The sequence below is a fragment of the Pieris brassicae genome, chromosome 8, assembly GCF_905147105.1.
Source record: "Pieris brassicae chromosome 8, ilPieBrab1.1, whole genome shotgun sequence".
In the NCBI taxonomy this organism is placed as follows: Eukaryota; Metazoa; Arthropoda; class Insecta; order Lepidoptera; family Pieridae; genus Pieris; species Pieris brassicae.
In genome coordinates this window covers 20,764,057-20,786,156 of record NC_059672.1, presented here as the reverse complement: position 1 = coordinate 20,786,156, position 22,100 = coordinate 20,764,057, and the positions used below count along the sequence as shown (strand labels likewise).

At 32.9% G+C, this 22,100-nt stretch overlaps 1 protein-coding gene and 2 non-coding genes across 3 annotated transcripts; all 3 read left to right on the top strand.

Annotated features, from left to right (window-relative positions):
- Positions 1-2,507: 2,507 nt before the first annotated feature.
- Positions 2,508-3,389, top strand: LOC123713328 (GS homeobox 1-like). The gene has a single exon (XM_045666930.1). It carries the CDS (start codon positions 2,511-2,513, stop codon positions 3,387-3,389), a length of 879 nt encoding a protein of 292 aa, XP_045522886.1. The 5' UTR covers positions 2,508-2,510.
- Positions 3,390-18,200: 14,811 nt separating this feature from the next.
- LOC123713881 lies at positions 18,201-18,307 on the top strand. Its single transcript, XR_006754246.1, has one exon. It is a non-coding gene; the product is annotated as a U6 spliceosomal RNA (small nuclear RNA).
- A 1,106-nt stretch (positions 18,308-19,413) lies between these two features.
- On the top strand, positions 19,414-19,520 carry LOC123713879. Its single transcript, XR_006754244.1, has one exon. It is a non-coding gene; the product is annotated as a U6 spliceosomal RNA (small nuclear RNA).
- The last annotated feature ends 2,580 nt before the right edge of the window (positions 19,521-22,100 follow it).

The window sequence follows — 22,100 nt, the reverse complement described above, 5'->3', positions numbered from 1 at the left end:
AGGTTAGGCTGGTGAACCACGAGTTATTAAAACGCTCAGTGTACAATGTCTTACCTTTAACCGTTACGTATACAACTATGCTTTCCTACTTTCAAAAGTTTTTGGTTTTTATAAAACAGGGCTAACGGACAGAAGACTTATGTACTGTTAAGTGATAGCCCATGGAAACTCAGTGCCAGAAGTGAGTTTACAATACTTTACATCTATATCATGGAGTTCGTGTTTTTTATAAACTAATCAGCTGCCCACTGAAGTATTTCCAAACCAATACGACTTAGGATCCTTCAAGAAAAGAGCGTACAAATTCTTAAAAGGCCGGCAATGCACTCGCGAGCCCTCTGGCATTGAGAGTGTCCATGGGCGGCGGTATCACTTAACATCAGGTGAACCTCCTGCCCGTTTGCCCCCTATTTTATAAAAAAAACTTATTACTTTATAATATCCCGAGGAGCCTACGACATTCTCTCGATGACAACGTACATATTATTAATAAGGCACTGATGCTATAACATCTTTCAAATTGATAATTTTCATTTCCTTTATTAATCTGTAGATAGTTAAATTAAAAAATGTATGAAAAACGTTCGTGTGCTGAACACCTTAAATGTAGAAAATAAAGAGATATGTTAGATAAACTAATGTTTACTTACCGTTGCACACTGTTTGCTCACTCACATCGTGATTATATTTGGCTTCGGCGGATTTTTTAACAATGAATAGAACAATATTTTGCGAATGGTTGAGCTTCCTCGTCCGATAGAGAGCTTTTCAAGTCAACAACTCTTTTCGGGTTTCTTTGAATTTTATTAAGAGATTAAATATACAATTAACAACATTTTCCTACTAAAGTATATGAATACTTTTGGAATAGGCGTAAGGCACGTACAAGGCAATGTGTCCATGGGCGGCGGTATCGCTTTTGGTGAGCGTGACCGTTTGCCTTCTGTAAAATAAAAAAAGTATTTCCTTACTTTTGTTATGTTTAAGATAGCATAATATATATTTATAACGAAACACACAAAACAATAATAATAATAAAAAAATAAAATAAAAGGGATAAGGTACATTTGAAGTGTGTAATGTGCGCTCGTTGTAGTTGTAACTGGCTCAGCATTGTGCTGTGGAACACGTCTGCTGCACGTATATGGCGCTGGTTTCATACTGTCTCCCATATACGAGCATGTGTTCGAAACTCATGAGGAAATAAAATTCAATGGGGCCATAACCTCGATTTGAACGCATGTTCTGGTGCCTGTCATGTCTTAAAAGTTGATTGGAAATTTATAACAGCTTGCTATAGTAACGGCGTCAACAACTTCATTACGAATACAAACAAGATATAAAACTGGAACAATTTAACTCCCTTGTAAAAACCCAGCATCAAAGACCTAATAATAACCTTCAAAGGCCCATCATAAAGCACTTAAAATGATCTGAAGAGTTACTCTAAATTGTATCTGACATGATAATAATGGTTACAATTATTTTATAAGCTCACAATACAAGCTTTAATATTTCATAAACCGGTCCAAATAAGGGAGCTCTGGGCGGGGCTAGAGCATACCCACCCCAGTACTTCTTTTACGAGTATCAAAATCACGTGAACAGCATACGGTCCATATTATAGAGTATTCATACCTAATTAATTTGCTTATGCGGAGAATAAAAAGTTTTGGTACTAGAATAATCTTTAATTTGCCAACTGTAAAAACGTATACTATATGTGCGTATATTACGGTATCTGGCAGCGTTGGCCCAGTGGCTTCAGTGTGCGACTTTCGCCCCTGAGTTCTTAGGTTCGATCCCCGGCTATGCACCAATGAACTTTGCTTCTAAATGAACATCGTGAGAACCAACTTTCCTTAGGCCCAAAAAGTCGACGTGTGTCAGGCAGAGGAGGCTGGTCACCTACTTGCAATACGCAAGTAGAGATTGACAACTGATCATGAAACAGAATCTGAGGCCCGGACCTAAAAAAAGGCGCCACTGATTTATTTTGTAACTGTATTAATTATTCAAGTACTTCGAAATCATGGTATACGGCAAATGCAGAGATTATTTCAATCTTACTCATAAACACCTCTCAATCATCATACATATATTACATATAAGTCAATTAGTTGCCAATATGTTAAAAATCTGTGAGTTTAAAAGATGTCTTAAATACAAAGAACATAATAGAATTATAAAATCATATTAACCAGTAAAACAGTCACCAAATTCATTTTAATGGGATTGATATTAGGGATGTTAACGTCCCATACATTATTCATAGCTACTAAAATGCTTCATTCATAATACAATTTTTTCAACTATCATGGGGTACGGCTCACCGACAAAAGGGTGGGACGGGCCACATAATTGCCAAAACGCTTCGAGTGAGGCCTATTGTGTTTATTTACAATGGGGTGCACTAAGTGGGGGTAGTTTTTGTAATTGTTACTTTCCAGTGATCTCACCCTCCTTAATCAGTTGCAAAGCATACGTTGCACCGACCAGTACACAGCAAGATGTCGAGGTCGTTCTTGGTCGATACGTTAATCAGTGAGTCGAAAGACTGTAAGAAGACAGAAGTGACCTCCTTACACAACTTCAGTCTTAATCAAATGGACCCGCGCCCCAAGTTCCTACCTTATCCATACCCACTAAATAATCTACTAACTCTCGGCCTACATCAACAGCGAGCTCCGGATTTATTCAGGCCGTTTCTGGAGCATCTGAATTTTCGATACCCTCTTGTTCATCAATTACCGCGCCAACCAGACATTTATGAAACACATGCACAAAGTGAACGATCGTTCGAAGGTTATGTGAAAACTGAAGAGGAACCCGTGAGTTATGTGAATAGAAGAAAGAAGTCAGTTTCTCCTTATCTCCATCATCCATACAAAGCAACAGCGACGTCACCTTCGAAGAGCCAGGGTCAAAGATCTCCATCATTATCAAGTGAAAGTCGCAACGGAACTCCAAGCCCTCCACTTGCTCACCCCGAAGAGCTACTGCCTGGGTACTCTAAGGATTTGAAAAGAGTGCCTTTAAAAGAAGATTCTAGCAAACGTATCCGAACTGCCTTCACAGGCACCCAGCTTCTTGAGTTGGAACGCGAGTTCTCAATGAATATGTACCTGTCTAGACTTAGGAGAATCGAAATTGCATCTAGATTGAAATTATCCGAGAAACAAGTGAAGATTTGGTTCCAGAACCGCCGAGTTAAGTTGAAGAAGGAAGAAAGTCCTCTAGCGAGTGATGGAAGAACTAAAAGATGCTGCTGTACAAAATCTACCTGCTCTTCAAAGAACTCGAGCGAGATGTGTGACAATGAACAAATAGATGTTGTTAGTGATAACGATGCTAGTTTTGAGGCGCAAAATTTGTCAAGGTATTCTTGAGTGAATATGTTAGGAAAAGTTTTAGTTAACAAATTTAAGACGTTTCTGCTATTTTGGCTATAACAATAGAGATATAGGTAACAACAGTAAACAATAATTATTATGGTATTCGCTTTGTGAACTTTACCTGGCCATTTCAAATAATATAGTTATAAGAAAATAATTTATGTCATATTTTGTAAATAGTATCTAATAATTTATATTAGTTTACGATGGGGGATGAGGGCATATTTTTATAAAAATCTACAGCTTGTTAGAAATAATAAATTTTATGATTGGTATGTTGGTATTTTTAATTGAATCACCGAGGACTGACTCACGGAATGTCATCAACAAACAAGGGACATCAAATCTCCTAGGGTGCCAACTATTCCAATTGAAAATCTAATTTGAAATACCTGGTGTTCAATTAGTTTATAAAATATTTTATATATTCTAATAAGTTTATATTTATTGCATAAACATACAAATTCCTATTAAAATAGCTATAAGTACTATATATATATAGTACTTATATATACTATATAGCTACCTTAATTAGCTGACTGATTACTTCACATCATTAACTGCTTGCAAACAAATAAAACGGCAATATTTCCACTTTACTTAAGTATTTTGCTACGTTTTCACTTATAAAGAATTAATTCTTAATCCAATTAACTAAAAAGCTTTATACACTTAACAGAGTGACTTAACAGATTAATAGAAGATACAAATTATAAAAGATTGGGCCCCGTGGCTGTGGCTGCATTGCTATACCTATTCCTTGAGCGAGGAAAGCCCAAGCTAAGGGGTAATAAGTACTATCTACCAAGACTCTTGAGTCTCTACTCCAAAGGGAACAAAATCAAAGTTGAAGGATAGGCTCCTATATTTATTTCGTCTATTATTTTCCACCTGCTCTGCGGCTGCGCCAGCTTTCGTGCTTGTCTGAGGGAAGTGAGACGGAGATAACCCGGCGGTAGGTTAAACAAATAGGATCCCCGACCAAAACTCGTCCCATCCTCCAAGAGATCAAAGTCATGCCATCCGGCCGCTAGACGTCGTCCGAATACCTGTACGTTTCAAAATGGCTGGTATGTTGACGGAAGCAAGAGAGCGGTAAACGCGGAGTGGCGAAAAAACGACCTGCACTCTTTTTAAATAGCTCAATGCCTCGGAGACGCTTACGGGGTGTACATATGGGCGAAGGCTGATGGCAATTCCAAGTGATTGAGTGTCCAAAAGAGTGCCAGTGTTTGATGAAGGGTAAATGTTAAGCTAATTACCGGCTTCATTAAAATTTTGGATGTGATCACTTCGACATCCGACTGAAAATCTTCCACGAAAATATATTATTATGTTAATTAATTGTAAATCTATTCGGTTGTTCTAGTATGTTCTGTAGCGTTAGCTAAGAAAACAAACGAATTCATGAAGCATCATAATGCAAAGTATAAAACAAACAAGATAAGTTGGAAATTCAATATAAACTTTTGCATGATTAATTTCGATAGTTTGAAGCACTCTTGAATTATTAAACGCTTGCAGAGTTTTCACTTTAATGTGGTTTTGATTTACAATCTACTGTTCATTCGTCCGAAATAGTTTTATATATTTCCGTACATAAAGTACTATATAGTGTTTATTAAATGCTTTATTCTGAAACAATTAATAATTTTACTGAGATATTTTCTTAACTTAAGAATAACACAATGGGACAAAAGGTACCTTTATAGGCTAGTATAAATAAAAACAAGACAGAGAAGTGGAGGAAGTTGTTCACCGACTACTAACACGACCTTCAGAAATAAAATACGCGACTGATGAACTACAATTGTTGATCTGACACACGTCCAATTTATAATAATAATATGTTTAGGTTTCCCAAATTACCCTTAATATTGTTGAGACAACAACCTAGTTTTCTATAAATATCAATGTCACAACTCTTCTGATTTTTATAGTAGCATAATATTTTAATTTGCATCATGTGTAGAAAATAATCATAATATTTAAATTTGCTAAATTTAATATGTATAAAGCTTTTTAATGGTGCTTTTTTTATATTTTTAAGTAACACGAACAGCATAGATTGTAAATTATTGGTAAATATGAAGTCGTGTTAAAAGCGATTAGACACATTTCGGCTGGAATGGAAAGCGATTAGAATTGAGGTCAGACTCCAATTACATAACTACCAAATGTGCATGAATTTGTGCAAACTGACACAGCCATGATAATTACTGTGTTACACTGAACGCAATAATTCAAAATACAATTTCTTAAACTGCCCGTTTCCTGATTTTTCCTTCACGCGGAAATTTTCATAATTATGCACATGTCACTTTGTTAAAGGTAAAATCTTAATTTCTCTTATAATTCTAGCCTAATAGCAACTAAGTTTATTGTTTCTGAAATCATACCAAGAATTTTTGAGTTGGCTGAAATTAACCAACGTGAAAAGATAACATATGCACCAATAATTTGTTGAATTCATTTAAAAAAAACATAAAGTATGGGAATTAACAAAGACAAGCAACTTATATAATGTCGTATTAAAATATATATATTTTTTATAGTTTTCATAAACACGTTTCAGTTATACATAAATTGACTATTTACTGTATCCAAAACATTTGCAAATCATTAAAACAGTGTTTAGAACTTGTTAAGCAATTATATCCGCACCAATTAATTAACGAACGCACATATAATCCCCACAATATCCCACGAGAGAATATTTGCGAACTACCATCATCCGTCGAAAATCAAATAACGCAATTATTTGTTTAAAGCATTTATTATCTATGTGCCGCGTGCACCCATACAACACACCAAGCATGAAAACATTCCAAACAATTAACTTAACCTTTATGCCGTTGAAATAGAGTTGGTATTCTTGTGACTTTTGCTTTCGAATCCGCATCTATAACGTTGCTTAACCCTCGAACCCTGCCGTGCTCAGCCATAACATCACTACTTGATTTGCCGTCAGTAATATTAGTCTTTAGTCTTATTACTTGTCAGTTAAGGTTCCTTATGGCTTATCTTGTAATTATCAGCATTATAAAATATTGCAAAGTGATAATATGCCACGCGGCTTCATTGGTATCTATTTGATTTCGGAAACCATTTTGAATTTGTTTTTCATCAATTGCATCTTCTTTACGTTCGGCTTGTCATTAAGTGTGATTGTGCGTCTGATTTATTTGCTCAAGCGATTTGGTCAGTGTGGGGTGGGAAATTGTTTATGTGCTAAATGGAACTGAATGCTTGAAATTTGTCTATCCAATGCAACTAATAAATATTATAAACAAACTCAAAATAACTTTATTCATATAGGTAAACAAGTAAGTATAAATGTCGAACATTACATCTATAAAGAAATATTGATATATGGGTCCTCACACAATGATTTTTAATGTAACAGGAGCCAAACAGGCTCACCTGATGTTAAGTGATATCCATCGCTTATGGACACTTACATTGCCAGAAGTGGTGACGAGGCTCGCAAGTGTGATGCCGGCCTTTTAAGAATTAGTATGCTATCTTCTTGAAAGTCGAATTGGGTTGGAGATACTGCCTTAAGATACGCTCAGTTGTGGAACGATGGTATTTTGTATTCTGCCTTGAGGTCCGATGATGAAACTCATCTGCAGGTATTAATCCGTACAACTCTGATTGCGTGATTGGAATATGGATGACAGTCAACGGCTATTTTTAGGTATGGTTTTTTTTTGTATACCTAAACAACTATTATAGTACGGTACTACTGAATCTTATAAAAACCTTGCCGTAGTTTAAAGGTTTGTTCGTTAAGACAATCAGTAAAATAATAATTCTAATTTTTGCTCACCTTGTTTTTCAATCGAATCAATTTTGTATTATTAACATATTACATTTTTCTGCAATGATATCCAGATGAATTTTGTTTTACAGTTCAATCAAAATTTCGATTACCTCATCCAATCATATTTCGATTTCATTTGAAGTCGTGTATTTTCGTTTTTTTATTTCTATAACGACATAATATTATTTAAACTTTAATTTACTATAGTTATTGCTTATTTTAAAAGTATTTTATTTTAATTTAATAATTAACTGTTCATTCTAACTTCAATTATGTTAACTTAGGAGTAGACCCTCTAGGGCCAAGTGCCTCTAATTAAAGACCCCAGAGCTGGTGCTACTCTTAACGAATAAGTATCGCAATACAGCGAAAAAATGCTGCCAGCGTAAAAGATACACTGCCACAGGCACCAAACTTGTTAAATTTGTTTTATTTTATTTTTATTAATTATTTATATTATTACTGTGTAGGTTAAGAACATATGGTTGTTATGATTACTAATAAAAAAAAATATTTATTGAATAATTTTTACATTAAACAAGATTGAGAAAAATAAGTTTAGATTTGCACTAGACCAACACTGCTATTATGTATAGGTATTATGCTATGATTACAAAACAATGGTGAGTATGCAATTTACAGTATCAATACTCCAACTCGAAACAGTCACGTACACCTAATCCCTGAAATTAAACAATACCTCGTCCTATTTTACATAACTCGGACCATATTTGTGTAGGTGGTTCTATTTCGAAAAGCAGATAAGATTCGCTTTAAGAATATCAGTGGATAAATAACATTTGCGCCAAACTTGGTTCACTAAATGATTTTTGTAAATGAGACAGACAAAGCAAAGTTTAAAATTTAAATTTGTTTAAAATTTGTATGTTGGCACAAAACGATTTTTCTACGAATAAATTCTTGCTATAAATTCATCTTCTCTAAGAACATTTTCATAATATATACGCCTCCCTAGTACGTCGTTTTCCTGCTAAGTGTTTAGAAAATATTAAGAAGTGGAAGCGGAGAATGGGATCTTGCTCTCGCTACGAGTAGAATATATAGCAAAAATACTCAACATGGTTTCGGCAACGATAATTGTTAGCGAGAGTATGTGGTGATTGCGTTCTTGTGGGATTTATAGATGAAGTAGTCATTAAGACAATTACCACAGACAATGAACAGTTCATACTCTTACTTAGACACTAATAAAATTTGTAATTTCAATAAAAACTACAAGAGTTTTTTCGAATCGTTCAATTCCGAGTCATATACGTGTATATTATAGTACTAGCATTTTTCGCCTGCACTCGTTATTAATTTAAATAACAATAAGCTTGAACAAGCAAAAAAATCAATATCCATGAAAAATAAATTATAACGCATTCACTCAGCGACAATATGAAGTCCACACAAACGTACAATTCGCAATAAATTAATTGTGAACTCTTGTTCCGCTCCTAATTATTTGATAGAACAAACAACGCCCTAAAATCTTCTTTATTGCTCTCGTAATAAGAGAAATTATAAGGAGAGGGTCATCAAAAACGTTATAGCACAATAAATCCCGTATCAAGCTGACAACCGTATGTTTTGTCATTGCTAATAGGTCATGGGCTCTAAAAATCATCGTATTAATCTTGCCATCCGATTTTATATCATATTCTTCATATAATATAACTCTTTATTTAACGATTGTATATACTGGCTTTACGACGTTGGTAGACCTAGATGGTTCTAAATATGATTTCCCATTACGCGATTTCACAACGTCAGTAACAATAAAAGGGTACATTTCTATTAAACAATGTTTGTGAGAGATACGACGTTTTTGAATAAGTAACTGTCTAGATGGGATTCATTGTACAATGCAATATCATTTGCTAGCGGAACGAATGGATCGGGTTTGATCCTTGATAAATGGAAATTTAAATTTGTTTCAAAATGTATTTGCTAAACAAAGTTTGACACGGATAGACAATTGTCATGTCGGAAAACAAATTGTTTATATTAATTATAATGGATAATACAACTATGCATAATTATTGTTGTTGTGTTTTTATAATTGGTTAAAAATAATATTGTTTATTTTTGACCAAATATTGAAAACACTAGCATATGTTTACATGAATTTTAATAACCAGTAAAGCTCTCATAATTATAAAAGTTAAGTTTCATCATTGCATTCGGTTATAGTATTCTAGTACAAACGTAGGATGCGTAATTATATTTTTTTTAATCTTTATTTCAACGACTTTATCCAAGACCTTAACAATAAAACGTGCCTTGTTTGATACCATGGAAAAAACATTATCCAGGAAGTCATTGCTTATACACGATATTAAGTATACAGACAAGATACTGCTGCCTACACACTATTATAGGGTAATTTCACTTCTAAAAAATATACATTTTGGCAACCACTTGTGAAATATTAACCTTTAACCTATACTAATTCTGATCCGACCTTTCTTATTCAAAGAACCATTTATTATTTATAATAAAAAATAATTTCATCATTTTTAGTACATTTTACTGGTCCTATATCAATTGGTGTAAAGGCTTCATTCAAAGAAAATTTCACACAATCAGACGCAATTTAGAAAATTATTTCTATTCACAAAATATTAATACCCTTAAGGTTTTTGTCCATTATATTTTATCATCCGGTCACTCGAGCCATTCGTGGCTTTAGGACCTATGAAAACCCCATTCGATAACTTCCATTTGCTATAAAACAGACCTTCGATAATGCGTGAAACAGCCACGCAAAAATGTCCCGTCTTATCGCTGACCGCAATAAAGAATAAGGTCGAATTTCTGGTAAAGATATTAAAGTTTACGAGGGAGTACGAATTGAAGAAGTGGCTGCTTAATGAGGAAAGGAACGTAGTTAAATTATGAATTATTTACTTGAAAATGTTCGTTGCTGCTGATCTTTCTACGTTCAAGGCCTGAGATTTCTGTCAGGCATCATGCCAGTAAGTGATCAAATTTATGTGTCTGATGCACATCGTGTAAGAGATGTCAAGACAGACATGTGCTTTCCTATTATATTGTTAAATAGTTCACGTTTGAAAAAAATCATTTATTTCATGGTCAATTAGTAGATTCGTCGAATTAGCTCCAGGATTGAAGGAGGATCCTCTCGAGGATTTTTCTTATTAATAATTTAATCTAATTTCAGAATCAATAGGAACAAAGATTGATTAAGGGACAGTGATACGGTTTGAATAAACTCGGTTTTTGTAAATGTTTTTATGTAGTGTTAAAATCTATTGTTTACCGAAGCAAATCGACACGTTACCTATAACATATTATTTTGTAAATGGGCAATTTGAAGGGAAGACCTTAGGGTCACCACATACCAGTAAATTAAACTTTTCGATTTTCTGATATTTTTTAAATTAGACGTGTTTTTGATACCCACAATTTGTTACACTCATTGAAAACATTGAAATATCAGTGCGCAAGTGACTTATTCATTGGTACCGTGTGGATACAGACGGAGAGATGGGCAACAAATGTTATTCAATATTCTCATTCAATTTTATTAAGATTAATATCAATTCTTTATAGTATATATATTATATAAACATTGCATTAAGGGACGTCAAACTATTTTGAACGTTTGAAGCAAGATTTCCAATTTATGGCCGTTTAACAAAAATAAATCATTTAAAGCTTCGGTAGCCCTAATGGCGAATCCATTACATTTTACGGGACATTGGTCGATCAATTTCGGTACACACCTGCTGCCCCAAGCCCACGACTTTATAGCTATTGATTACAAATTAATTGCGATAACGCTACTAAACTTTGTGACCACAACAATTACCTTGCTACAATATCACACTGGCTGTTCTATGAACCAAATGCTTTCTTAATAATAATAAAGCCCGTTTTATTTACAATCATGACAAAAATGATAATACGATATACGTAGCTTAGATTTTATACATTTTTATTCATGTTATGCTTGCTATACTATATATCCTATATCTTAGCTACCTTCAGTACCGCCGATCGGAACCCCATCACGAGAAAAGAACTCCTCCAGCTTTTTCCAACTGACTCTGTTAATGGCTTTCTTTTTTCATTCGCTTCCTGCCTCTTTTTATTCTATCCCCCTTTTTTTGGGGCACCCTCATCTGCTTTTATTCGTATGAGCTTTCTTATATTGTCCAAACAACTAGAAGTTTTTAAATGTACTTACAGAACGATCCTCATCTTTTTTAGAAAAAATATGGTCTGTGGAGTTTAAGAAACATATATTTCACTGTATTTTTCTTTAAGGCAAAAGTCTTAATTGAGTGATTATCATAATAATATACAAACTTACTATAACTTTTCTCGTAAACGCCTTGTAAGTGCTTTCCTGGCTCAGGAATGGTATTTCCTGACCAATACATTATATGTACGTATTTTTAAACAAAATGAATTACGTGTCATTACTTAATGTTTTCCTAACTGCATATGACTTAGCTATTTATTAAACATCCACATTGAACTATAATTTATCAACATGATTATTCATGTTCTGAATACAATATAGCTAGTGAATTAGTGTGCCGAGTTATTAGCATGCCAAAATCTAGATTGAAGCCAATTTAGTAGTTGGCAAAGTATCAGCCCCACTTAGGAAACTGATGAAATTTAGCTTATTGTTCATAAGCGGATTTATTTCATAGTAAAATATTGAAGCTTTTTAAAATAGGCTTTCTTCGATAAATGAAAGTTACGTAAGTATAATGAGAATGGACGGGAGTGACCTTCGACATGTTGACAAAGGTGCTTCTAGTAGTCTGTATACTTGGATTTAAATTATAATTTAATAAATCGACTGGCTTTTATTATTAGGGGAAAAGTTTATCTAATAATCTTTATACAGTCTAAATTAATTCTCGGTATTTTAAATATGATTCTGGACTTTTTCTGTTTCCAAGCGATTTTGTTAGAAATAATGATTAATATATAATAACAGATCATTACTATTGATTCATAAGATCTATCTTAAGTACCTTATTAAAATTAATATAAGTTCACGCAAAATACAATATAAGCCTATATCCTTTCCTTGACAGTCGGGTGAAAACAAAGCCCATTCATCTTTGGGTCCATGAATGAGGAGTTTCTGGCGAACAAAGAAATTGTTCTACACAATACAAAACTACGTGTCTTATATTTTTCAAGTGTCGAAGTAAATCGATGTAATTGTACTGAGTGTAAGGTAGAGTAAACATAGATTTATTCTTATTTTAACTTTAAAAAAAAACACAAGTTATTTTTTTACAACTGTTTCTGATTATTTTGCTAATTCGAAAAGCTTCGAGAGAAAATATGATTTTGAAGTCAAAAATTTTCGTTTTTTTTTATATATTTATAAACAATACAAAAATTAATGTGAATGTAGGCACAAAATGTTGACAACTTCTACGTTCACCGAAACGTCGACATTGATTACAATAGTATTATAATACTTAAGTACAAAAAAAATTAACTAATATATCAAAGATAAAAGATAAAGCTACTTAACCTTGAGTACGGCCTGTATTGAAAAACGCATTGGATTTGGAAGTTATAGCTCCAACTTAGTTTATCTCTCAAACTTAGTCTTATACTAATATTTTATTTATTAAACCAATATGCAGCGGACATTGTTACAACATTTTAAATCCCCAGTTTATTTGGAAATACAAAAACTTATTGCCACACCCAAATAAGTTATTAATTATTTTAGATGTGAAGTAGGTCAACGTAGCACTCACATATTACTGATTGATTAGATTTGAGCACATTGACCCAATATTCTCATAAATAACAACTTCTTCCTACAGTAAAAAAATAAATACATCAATGGCGCTACAACTTTTTTAGTTGTGGGTCTTAGATTTCTGTATTGCATGATCATATCTCGTTCAAGTTTGTGATAAGTGTGATGATGATGATGACTTTTTGGCTAGAGCCGACTTGCCTTAGAAGGCAAGTTGGTTTCCTCACGATGTTTTCCTTCACCGTTTGAGCGAATGTTAAATGCGCACTTAGTAACAAAGTATTTTGGTAATCAGCCGGGGATCGAAGCTACGACCTAAGGAATGTGAGTTGATTGCTAAAGCAAGACCACTGCACTTCTTTATAAAGATGTTCTAAATACCAGTGACTAAGTTGTGTATTCTAGTACTTTTGTATGAAACCTAAAATTCATGAGATTTTATTGTTGACTGCAATTGAAAATACGTGATCAAATCAGAAAGCACAAACTTAATATTATTAACACACGTGTAAATTATTGTCACCCCAAAGTCGCGAATATCATACGATTTATGTCAAAGTATGACGAATGCGATATATTATGTGGGCTCTATTTTCAGCCCATCGAAACTTATTTGTCACTGAGCGATCGCCCATTATTCTGTAGTACACGTTATTTATTATCCTATTTAGCGTTCCATGTACTTCTATTGTTATCTCGTGTATCGAAATCATCTTGAATGAGAGGAAAATGTAAGGTTACAAATAATATTATTACGTCTGAGTATTTTATATAATTAATTGGCACAACGAAGCATAAATGTTTTCGTCGAATGTAGCGGATTGGTGCGAATTCTGATGAGGAATGATTTTATTACTTTGTCGTATCATGGAGGAATAAATTGTAAGAAAACTGGCATAATTTAGACCCTTAATTGACAACTTTATATCTATTACTATTGTTATCTCCTAAATGAGTTATGTCTACTGTTTTATTATCTTCTTGTCTTAAGGTTACCGTTCTGCTATTTTAAATTTGGATTATTATTATTTTTATTTCTGTCAAATTCTTTTAAGATAGCTCTAATATTGTAACTTTATATTTCATAAGACTTTCAGTGTCTACTACAGAGATGTATCTAAGTAAATGTATTTTTTTTAATATTATCTATTATCTAGCTTTCTTTTGAGTACTACTCTTACAGCGCTGGCTCTGTCACCAGTGTCTTCGCCTCCGAAATGAGAATCTTTCAGCGCTCAATATCGTGTACCACCTCCCTCGAATTGTTGGCTTCCAGCTGCAGCAGGTAGTCCTCCGCTCGTTCGATCCAGCGGTACCTAGGCGGACTTATAGGTCTCCGATCACAAGGCCGGCTCATGAAAGCCTCCTTTACCACCCGATCTGGCCATACTCAATGTGCACGAGTATACGCAGTCGATGGTACAGTATCACATAAATAAAATTGCAAAATAATTCGAACATGACAGATTTTAATAAGTTCCATAAAACTCCAAGCTAAGAATCAGAGCATACGTGATAAAAAATATTTTCAATTTAAATTCTATGAGTAAACCGTGCATATGATGTAAGAATTTCTCATAAATACTCTCCAAGGGTTGCGAAGTTTTTCAATAAATAACCGTGAGACGCCACGTACGGCCTCAGGGAGCTAAAAATGATTGAGTGCTTTATATATGTATAATGTTACAAATAAAAACTATAAAAGAACAAGAACACTTAACAATTAGTTGACGCTTTAAACAGTTAAAATTTTCACTGTTTTAACTGTTATTTTTTTTTTTGAAACTAATTTTTTTTTTTTTGAAGAAGGAATCTCGCTGTTGGCCTTAAGGGCCTTTACAGCTCAGCTCGGGCTGTTTTGGCGAGCGTAGCTCGGCCAGAATGGCGTTTTATCCCGCGGCTAGCACAAGGGCGTCTCCTGTGAGACTCGAACCTCGGCTTGGGCCGTCGCGGGGCGGTCAATCGCCTGAAGGGCAGGACGGAAGCTCACTGGAGTGAGCGAAGTGCGAAGTAAAGGTCCTCGCCTTCCCCGGTGAAGGCGGTTTTTTACCCTAATCTGTGATTGAAACTTATGCAGCCCCGGGCGCTTTTGAAAATACTTTTGCGGTACCAGTTTTGTTCTCGTATACGATGTTCTTGAAAAGTACAACAATATTAGAAGACACCAATCATTTTGATTCAAAGACCAGAGAAAGAAACTATTTTGTCATGTGGAAACTAACACTTTAACAACTACGCAAAGTATTATTATTTTCCGAAAAGGTGTAGTATGAATAGACATCTCATTAGTTGGAGGCAGTGTTTCTGGTAGTTTGAATGATTATATAACGACTTTTCCAATCATTCTACATAATCTACGTACCTCGAAATTCATTCAATTCAGCGAGAATGGTAATTTCTTAAAGAAACGTTTTACATAACTTACAATTTACAAAACCGTTGGTTGCGAATTAAGCTAAAAGTAGCTCCCTTATATATTCACCTAATGGATCAAATATAAGTGTTCCTAAACTTATGAATGTGTTAAGTGTAGTAAAATAATTCGTTTTATGATAAATATTCATAATATAATAACACATATAGTTCAGTTTACATTATTTTTGTTAATATTCTAAAGATATTTTGCCGAGCACATTAAACTTAAGCTTTAAGCACATTTCGCAGTGCTGGAAAATTATGTTCTAAAGTATTTAAAAAACAAATATAGCCTATGTAACATATGCAATCTAATTAACGGTGAGAAATTGTTATGTACCTTTTTTACAAGATTTGACTACAGCCAGACATAACAAAACACAAAACAGTAAAGTTACTAGTTATTCAAAATAGAATTTAATACTGCAATTTAACCGTTATCGTCAATTCTATTCTTTGGAAAGCAAATCTACATAATTAAATTACTAGAAAGGATTCAGAATGATAAATTGATAACGAAATTTGACCTCAGGCCCATATTCAAAGACATCACTCAGAGTGAAGATCACCTGAGACTACATTTGAAATTAGATTGGTAACTACTCAAGTAGCAATTTTATTCCAGAATATATTTTAAGAGTTGATCCGCCGAAACTAGGTTTAAGTGAGTTTTATCAATAAGATTTTACTTTATTCTGTGGTTCTAGCGATTTTTATACAAACAAAAGTTTGAATTCTTTACACGCTATGTGATTAAAAAAGGTTGAATAAATACTTTCCATTAAATTCGACAATTGACAATGTTTTGTCAGTCAGATATTGACTATTGGTGTCTTTGCTTCAAGATGACTTGCTTGCCTTGTGCAAGGATAACTCTTTTAGACAATTTATATACTACATTTTTTATATATGTAGCAAAGACAAATCGCCTGACCCGGTGAACAGTCATTAAAACAAAATCTATTTTTTTTTTCAGGAAATAAAAGTAATGTACTTCCTAATGTACTACTACACATACAAGTATATACATCAAATGCTAGCTATATTTTTCCTATTTAACGATTTAAACAATGTTGTTACGTATTTATGGAAAATAGTAAAAAATCAACTATACATTACAATAATTTATCTAATTAGACTGAAGAACGAAAGCGTTTTACGATTGTTTCACTGTCTAAACATAATTACGGATGGCACAGTACCGTACATAACCACGGCACATTTTAACAAATGTCTAGAACGTTACAATAAGTTTTCATAGCACTTTTTCCCGAAAATATTATAACGAAACAGAGATAAATTAATAACACTATTTATTTGTTTTTGAACTGTCGCATTAACTTTTATGATTATTTGGTAGCATTATAATCTAAACTAAAATTATTATATTTATGGTTGTTGCTATCAATTTCAGGTAAGTAATTTAGTAGTAGTAGCACCAGTTTTACTGTACAACGATGTACTCAAAAGAAATTCGATACATTAAAGACATGCTTTTTTTATTAAACATGTATCGCAAAAGTCCTGAAAAATATTACTTATAGTTCCAAGGAAATAAAAATGACAAAACATTAAAATAGTCATAATAGTGCTTTACTTTTCCAGGGGCAAGCAAAATGTTACGTGAAACGCAGGATTTTAAATGAAATAAACATTCAATTTGTAAACTGAAAGTGAAAATCCACTATTTCCAATAACAGTAAATCCGTTTCTAGGTTTTAAATATTCATCCCAAACCAATTTGAAATTCAATGATTGCGGTGTATTTTAAATTTGCAGTTGTGCTTCTAGGTTTATCACTAGATAATATATCGACTTTTTGCTATAAAATGTTAAGTTTATGGAAATTACATTAATTAACATATTTTTTTCAGTCAGTCTACCGAAGTGCGTATCTTATCCTTGATGTAAGCCTAATTTAAGCCTCAATTTTTTAACAATTTACGAGTACAGGCCAATCTTAATTTGCAATTTACAAAACTTATGCTAGTGCAGGGTTATTAAGTAGTTTTTGTTTCTAAAATAAATATAAGTATTGTTATTGTATATAATTATTTCGTCAGGCTGTCCTTTGACATGGGCCTCACCTTCCATCTGGTTGTAGATCGAGCTTACCTTCTCCATCCATTCTGTACATTTATCTCGCCAACTTTTCCAGGTTTATCCTCATGATGTGTCAATGTTATTAAAAATATATAATAAATAAATTAGTGAGTCGCAAATAGGTTTTGTAGATAATGATTATTCATAGGGTTCCTTTAGTTAGATCAAATAGATTAAATAAAATCATACATAGTCGCAGGAATGTATAAATTGCCATTTGGTTTATTATGACAAATAGTTTCGTTTGCTTTGGTTTTTCTATACTAGAATGTTTTTAGTTTCCTTGTTAGGAGTTAGAATTAGAAAATAATTTTATCGTATTGGAAGTTGTATTATTAAGCGCGAAAGCGCCATCTAACGATATTTTGACAAAATAAAATTCATGTCATAACAGTTGCGGAGTTGAGTTTGTAGTCAAGTTGTTTTACTTACTTATGACAGATGGCGCTTAAATATTTTTTATAAAACATAAATTTACTTCTATTGTTGTACAAAAACCCTAAGCCATTTCGAAAAAATATATAATTACGACGGTGAAAAACTTAGTAGAAAAAAATAAAAAGTATATTTCTATTAGGTTTTATGTAAATTATATAAGTTATTGACATGAATATTTATTACTCTAAAACGCGCTAACAGAGTATTTTTGCATCGTAAGGTTATATACAATTTGATTTCAATCATAAGTGTACTCGCTTCGGCAGTACGTAAACTAAAATTGGAACGATACAGAGAAGATTAGCATGGCCCCTGCGCAAGGATGACACGCAAAATCGTGAAGCGTTCCACATTTTTTGATCAAATCAATTTTGTTCTGGACCATTTACTTATATATTATCTTACAGCTATCTTTGTACTGTAACTAGTTTTGGTGAAAATGCGTTCTGAAGCGACAGATTGAAAGTCATTGACGGACTGACAGTCGGCTTAGAGTCCATTAGTGAGTGCAGATACATATTTACGTACCTTAACCTAGCATTACATTGGACTCCCAAGCTCCAAATAAATGTGACGGAGACAGAGTTGGAACTCACTATTAAAATAGCAAAGAAAACTTATATAAGTATCCTATATTATGCATTCATAGAGTTATACTTACATTTCAAAATTGATATATTTATTAAACATAATTGTATTATTTTATGTACCTATGTCGGTGAGTAAACAGGGTTGGCCTAGTCGCTTCAGCGTGCGTCTCTCATCCCTGAAGTTGTAGATTCGACTCCCGGCTAAGCACAAATAGACTTTCTTTCTATGTGCGCATTTAGCATTATAATCTTAGTCTATATAGTCTATAGTCTATATAGACTATAGCCAGGCTGAATGTCATTATATCAAGACACTGGCTAGGTAAATTTAGCGTAGAATGCCTCTGGTCTTTACGTATCTTACTTTCATTCGTCAGTACATGTGTCTGAAATGAATAATTTGTAATACATTCACAAAAATATAAATTTCATACACTTTGTTATTACTTTATAGAAATATTTATTTAAAAGAAGATAAATATATATTAAATACATTATTATATTCTACATAACGAATATATTATAAGTTATTAATAGATAAAAAATAATAATTACGCCACCTAGTACCGCTATTGAGAACGCCTTCTATTTGTTGGTTGGTTGCATGAGGATAGTTGTATCTAGTTATCATGCATTAATATAGATGGCGCTTTAAATAATTTAATAAACAGTTTTTTTTAAGAAAATACTGCTTTTTATTTAAAACACATTATAAATATAAATTATAGGTAAACAAAAATAAAAAAAATCATGTCCATGTACGTTTTGAGAAATACATGTGATATTTATTATTAGTATTTTGTAGTTCTGAATCGCGCTAACAGAGTTTTGTAGCTTCGTTAGGTTATATACAATTTGATTGCAACTATAAGTGTACTCGCTTCGGCAGTACATATACTAAAATTGGAACGATACAGAGAAGATTAGCATGGCCCCTGCGCAAGGATGACACGCAAAATCGTGAAGCGTTCCACATTTTTTGATCAGTTCTTCTTCACAATATAATTTTGTGCTAAAACGTCCACGCATAGCAAAATATTCCAGTTCTAAAAATATTAACCGATCATAAATTATTATACTACTGTGAGTCCTAGAACCTAGGGAATCCTAATTGTTCTATAAAAAATGCCTATTTTATGCCTGTAACATAATAATTAAACTAATATTAAATTTAAAAAAATACATATTCAAGTTATGATTATTATATAACTATGATTATTATAGAACAGCTGTTTAGATACAAGAGCATCCCGCCTGATTTAAAGTTAGTATAACTGTTTTCTTAAACAATAATTTTCTTTTATTATGTAAATCACGTGTATAAATAAAGTATGTAATTATTTTCATAATTCGCTTTACAATCATTATTGTTTATTTATTATTTAAATAATAAAAATCAACCATTTTCTACTTACTGAGATATTTGCTTGATAATAAAATACTGAACTCATTTTCTTAAATTGTGAAAATTATAGTCGTGGTGGCTTCATGATTACATGGATACACAGAGATGCATTAGTTAGATCCGATCCGACATCTGTCGCTCTTGATATTCTAAATAAGTGGATTACTATATAATTGATTGATAATAATTATAGGGAATTTATTTATTTATCATCTTAAATAGTGGAAAATTTTAATAATAATAAAAGAAAACTTTATTTTTAAAATAGAACTGAAATGAAGTGTTATTATTCTATTATTATAATTTTGTTTAGTAAAAATACATTGAGGTTTAGTTATGAAGACAATTTTGTGTTTTACACCACCATGACGACAATACCAGTCTTTCTGTTACAAATGAAAATGGTTTTTTTTAATCAAGTAATGTTATATTATTAAATACATTTTAATTAAAGTATCAGCAATATATATATTGCTATTATATTATATTATTATATATATATATATTCGAAATGGCCACGTTTGCCTTTTTTACAGGCCTTTAATCTGTTTGGCCACGAATCAAGATTATTTGAGAGAACTTAATGAAACCGTGTCGTTTGGAGCAGGCCATGTCCTCTAAATTATAATTTGCCATAATTTGAAGCCTAAAGGCTTGAGGTCTGGGTTAGATGGGGGGGCTCTTATATAGTCCGGATAGTTGGTTTCAAGACATCCTTGGGTAGTTCGCGCCTTGTGACCAGGTGCAGAATTCTGCTGGAAATTCCACGGTATATTTTTAAAAAGTGTAGTGCTTTTTAAAAAATGGTCTAAGACTGTATCTTGGCTGAAGTTTTCACTTCTTTTTCACAAAAATGTAATTTTGCGACTCCTTAACGCCCCACCAAACCATCACTGACGCAGGTTGATGACCATGTTGTACCTTTCCGAGCACTTGAACAGCTTCTTTAGAACTGTGAACCTACACTTTATCATTTTGCTTATTGTAGTGTTCTTCAATCTTTTTTTTAAGGTAAAGAGGCGTTTTAATTAATCCACTCTCTTTAATTGTAAAGATTGATGAGGCATGTCCTGTATATGGACGATAAGCGACAGAATCCTAGCGGGAATCTCCATTTCTCGCGATATGATTTTTTGCAGCCTACGAATTATGGGTTTAACAGCATTAACAACAGCTGTTGTTATTCTAACAGCACGCGGCCTTCCCGGTCTTCTCTGGTCTTAGAGGGACGAAGTGTTGTTGTATCTGTTGATAGTACCGCTGATATTGACCTATATTTGTATACCCACTTTGTGCGAGGCGATCACAGCAATCCTATTTTTTAATACCCATTCCATATTATTATTTTATAAGTAACACAAAAAATATGTGAAATGACATCTAAATATACGTGTTCCAAATTCAGAATAATTAAAAAGTAAAAAAAAAGAATTTTCATTTGTAACAGAACTTATGGCCAGACTAATTATAATAATTTGAGATACTCAAGTTGTCCTTAGTGAACTAGCAACCTCTTGTCAAGAGAAAACTCTGTAGCAGAAGACAGAAGATGGAGCCTGCTTTGGACTTTGACACTTGAGATGATCGAATCTGGACGGGAAAAGGCCGAGGTAGATTGTGATGGCAGACAATACTGTCATTAAATAGTGCCATCCATTGATGTGATAGACATCTTTTTTAAAATATATTTGTTAAAATTAAGCAATTTATCTTTCCCCTTACGTAGAGTTAAGTTATTGCATTCGGTATATAATACCTAATTACATAGACTCAATCTGATTTAGTTAGATATATGACTAGGGAATGTTGGGGTCCGTTGTGTCCATTTTTATTTGTGATGGCGCGTAACGCAAGTGTAGAGTGATACACCTGGTGGAATATCTTTCATGGTCGTCTTTAAACACGATTTGTAAGTTCTTATTCTTGATCTGATCCTTATTCATTTGCATTATAATATATTTGACGAAGAATATAAACAAAATTACAGTATAAAAATAACAAATAACAATGAGTTCGTCTCTGTTTTATCATAAAGCATTAATAAACGTGAAGGCAAAATCAGTCACCAGTAATTTTCTTTCAAGAAAAAAAACACCCAAATTTTATTTTCACTGATGAATATTACGACTGATTTGCTCTTTGTTGCCAAAAAATT

Excerpts from the sequence above, each read along its gene's own strand:
- LOC123713328 (XM_045666930.1), top strand. The coding sequence starts at position 2,511 with ATGTCGAGGTCGTTCTTGGTCGATACGTTAATCAGTGAGTCGAAAGAC.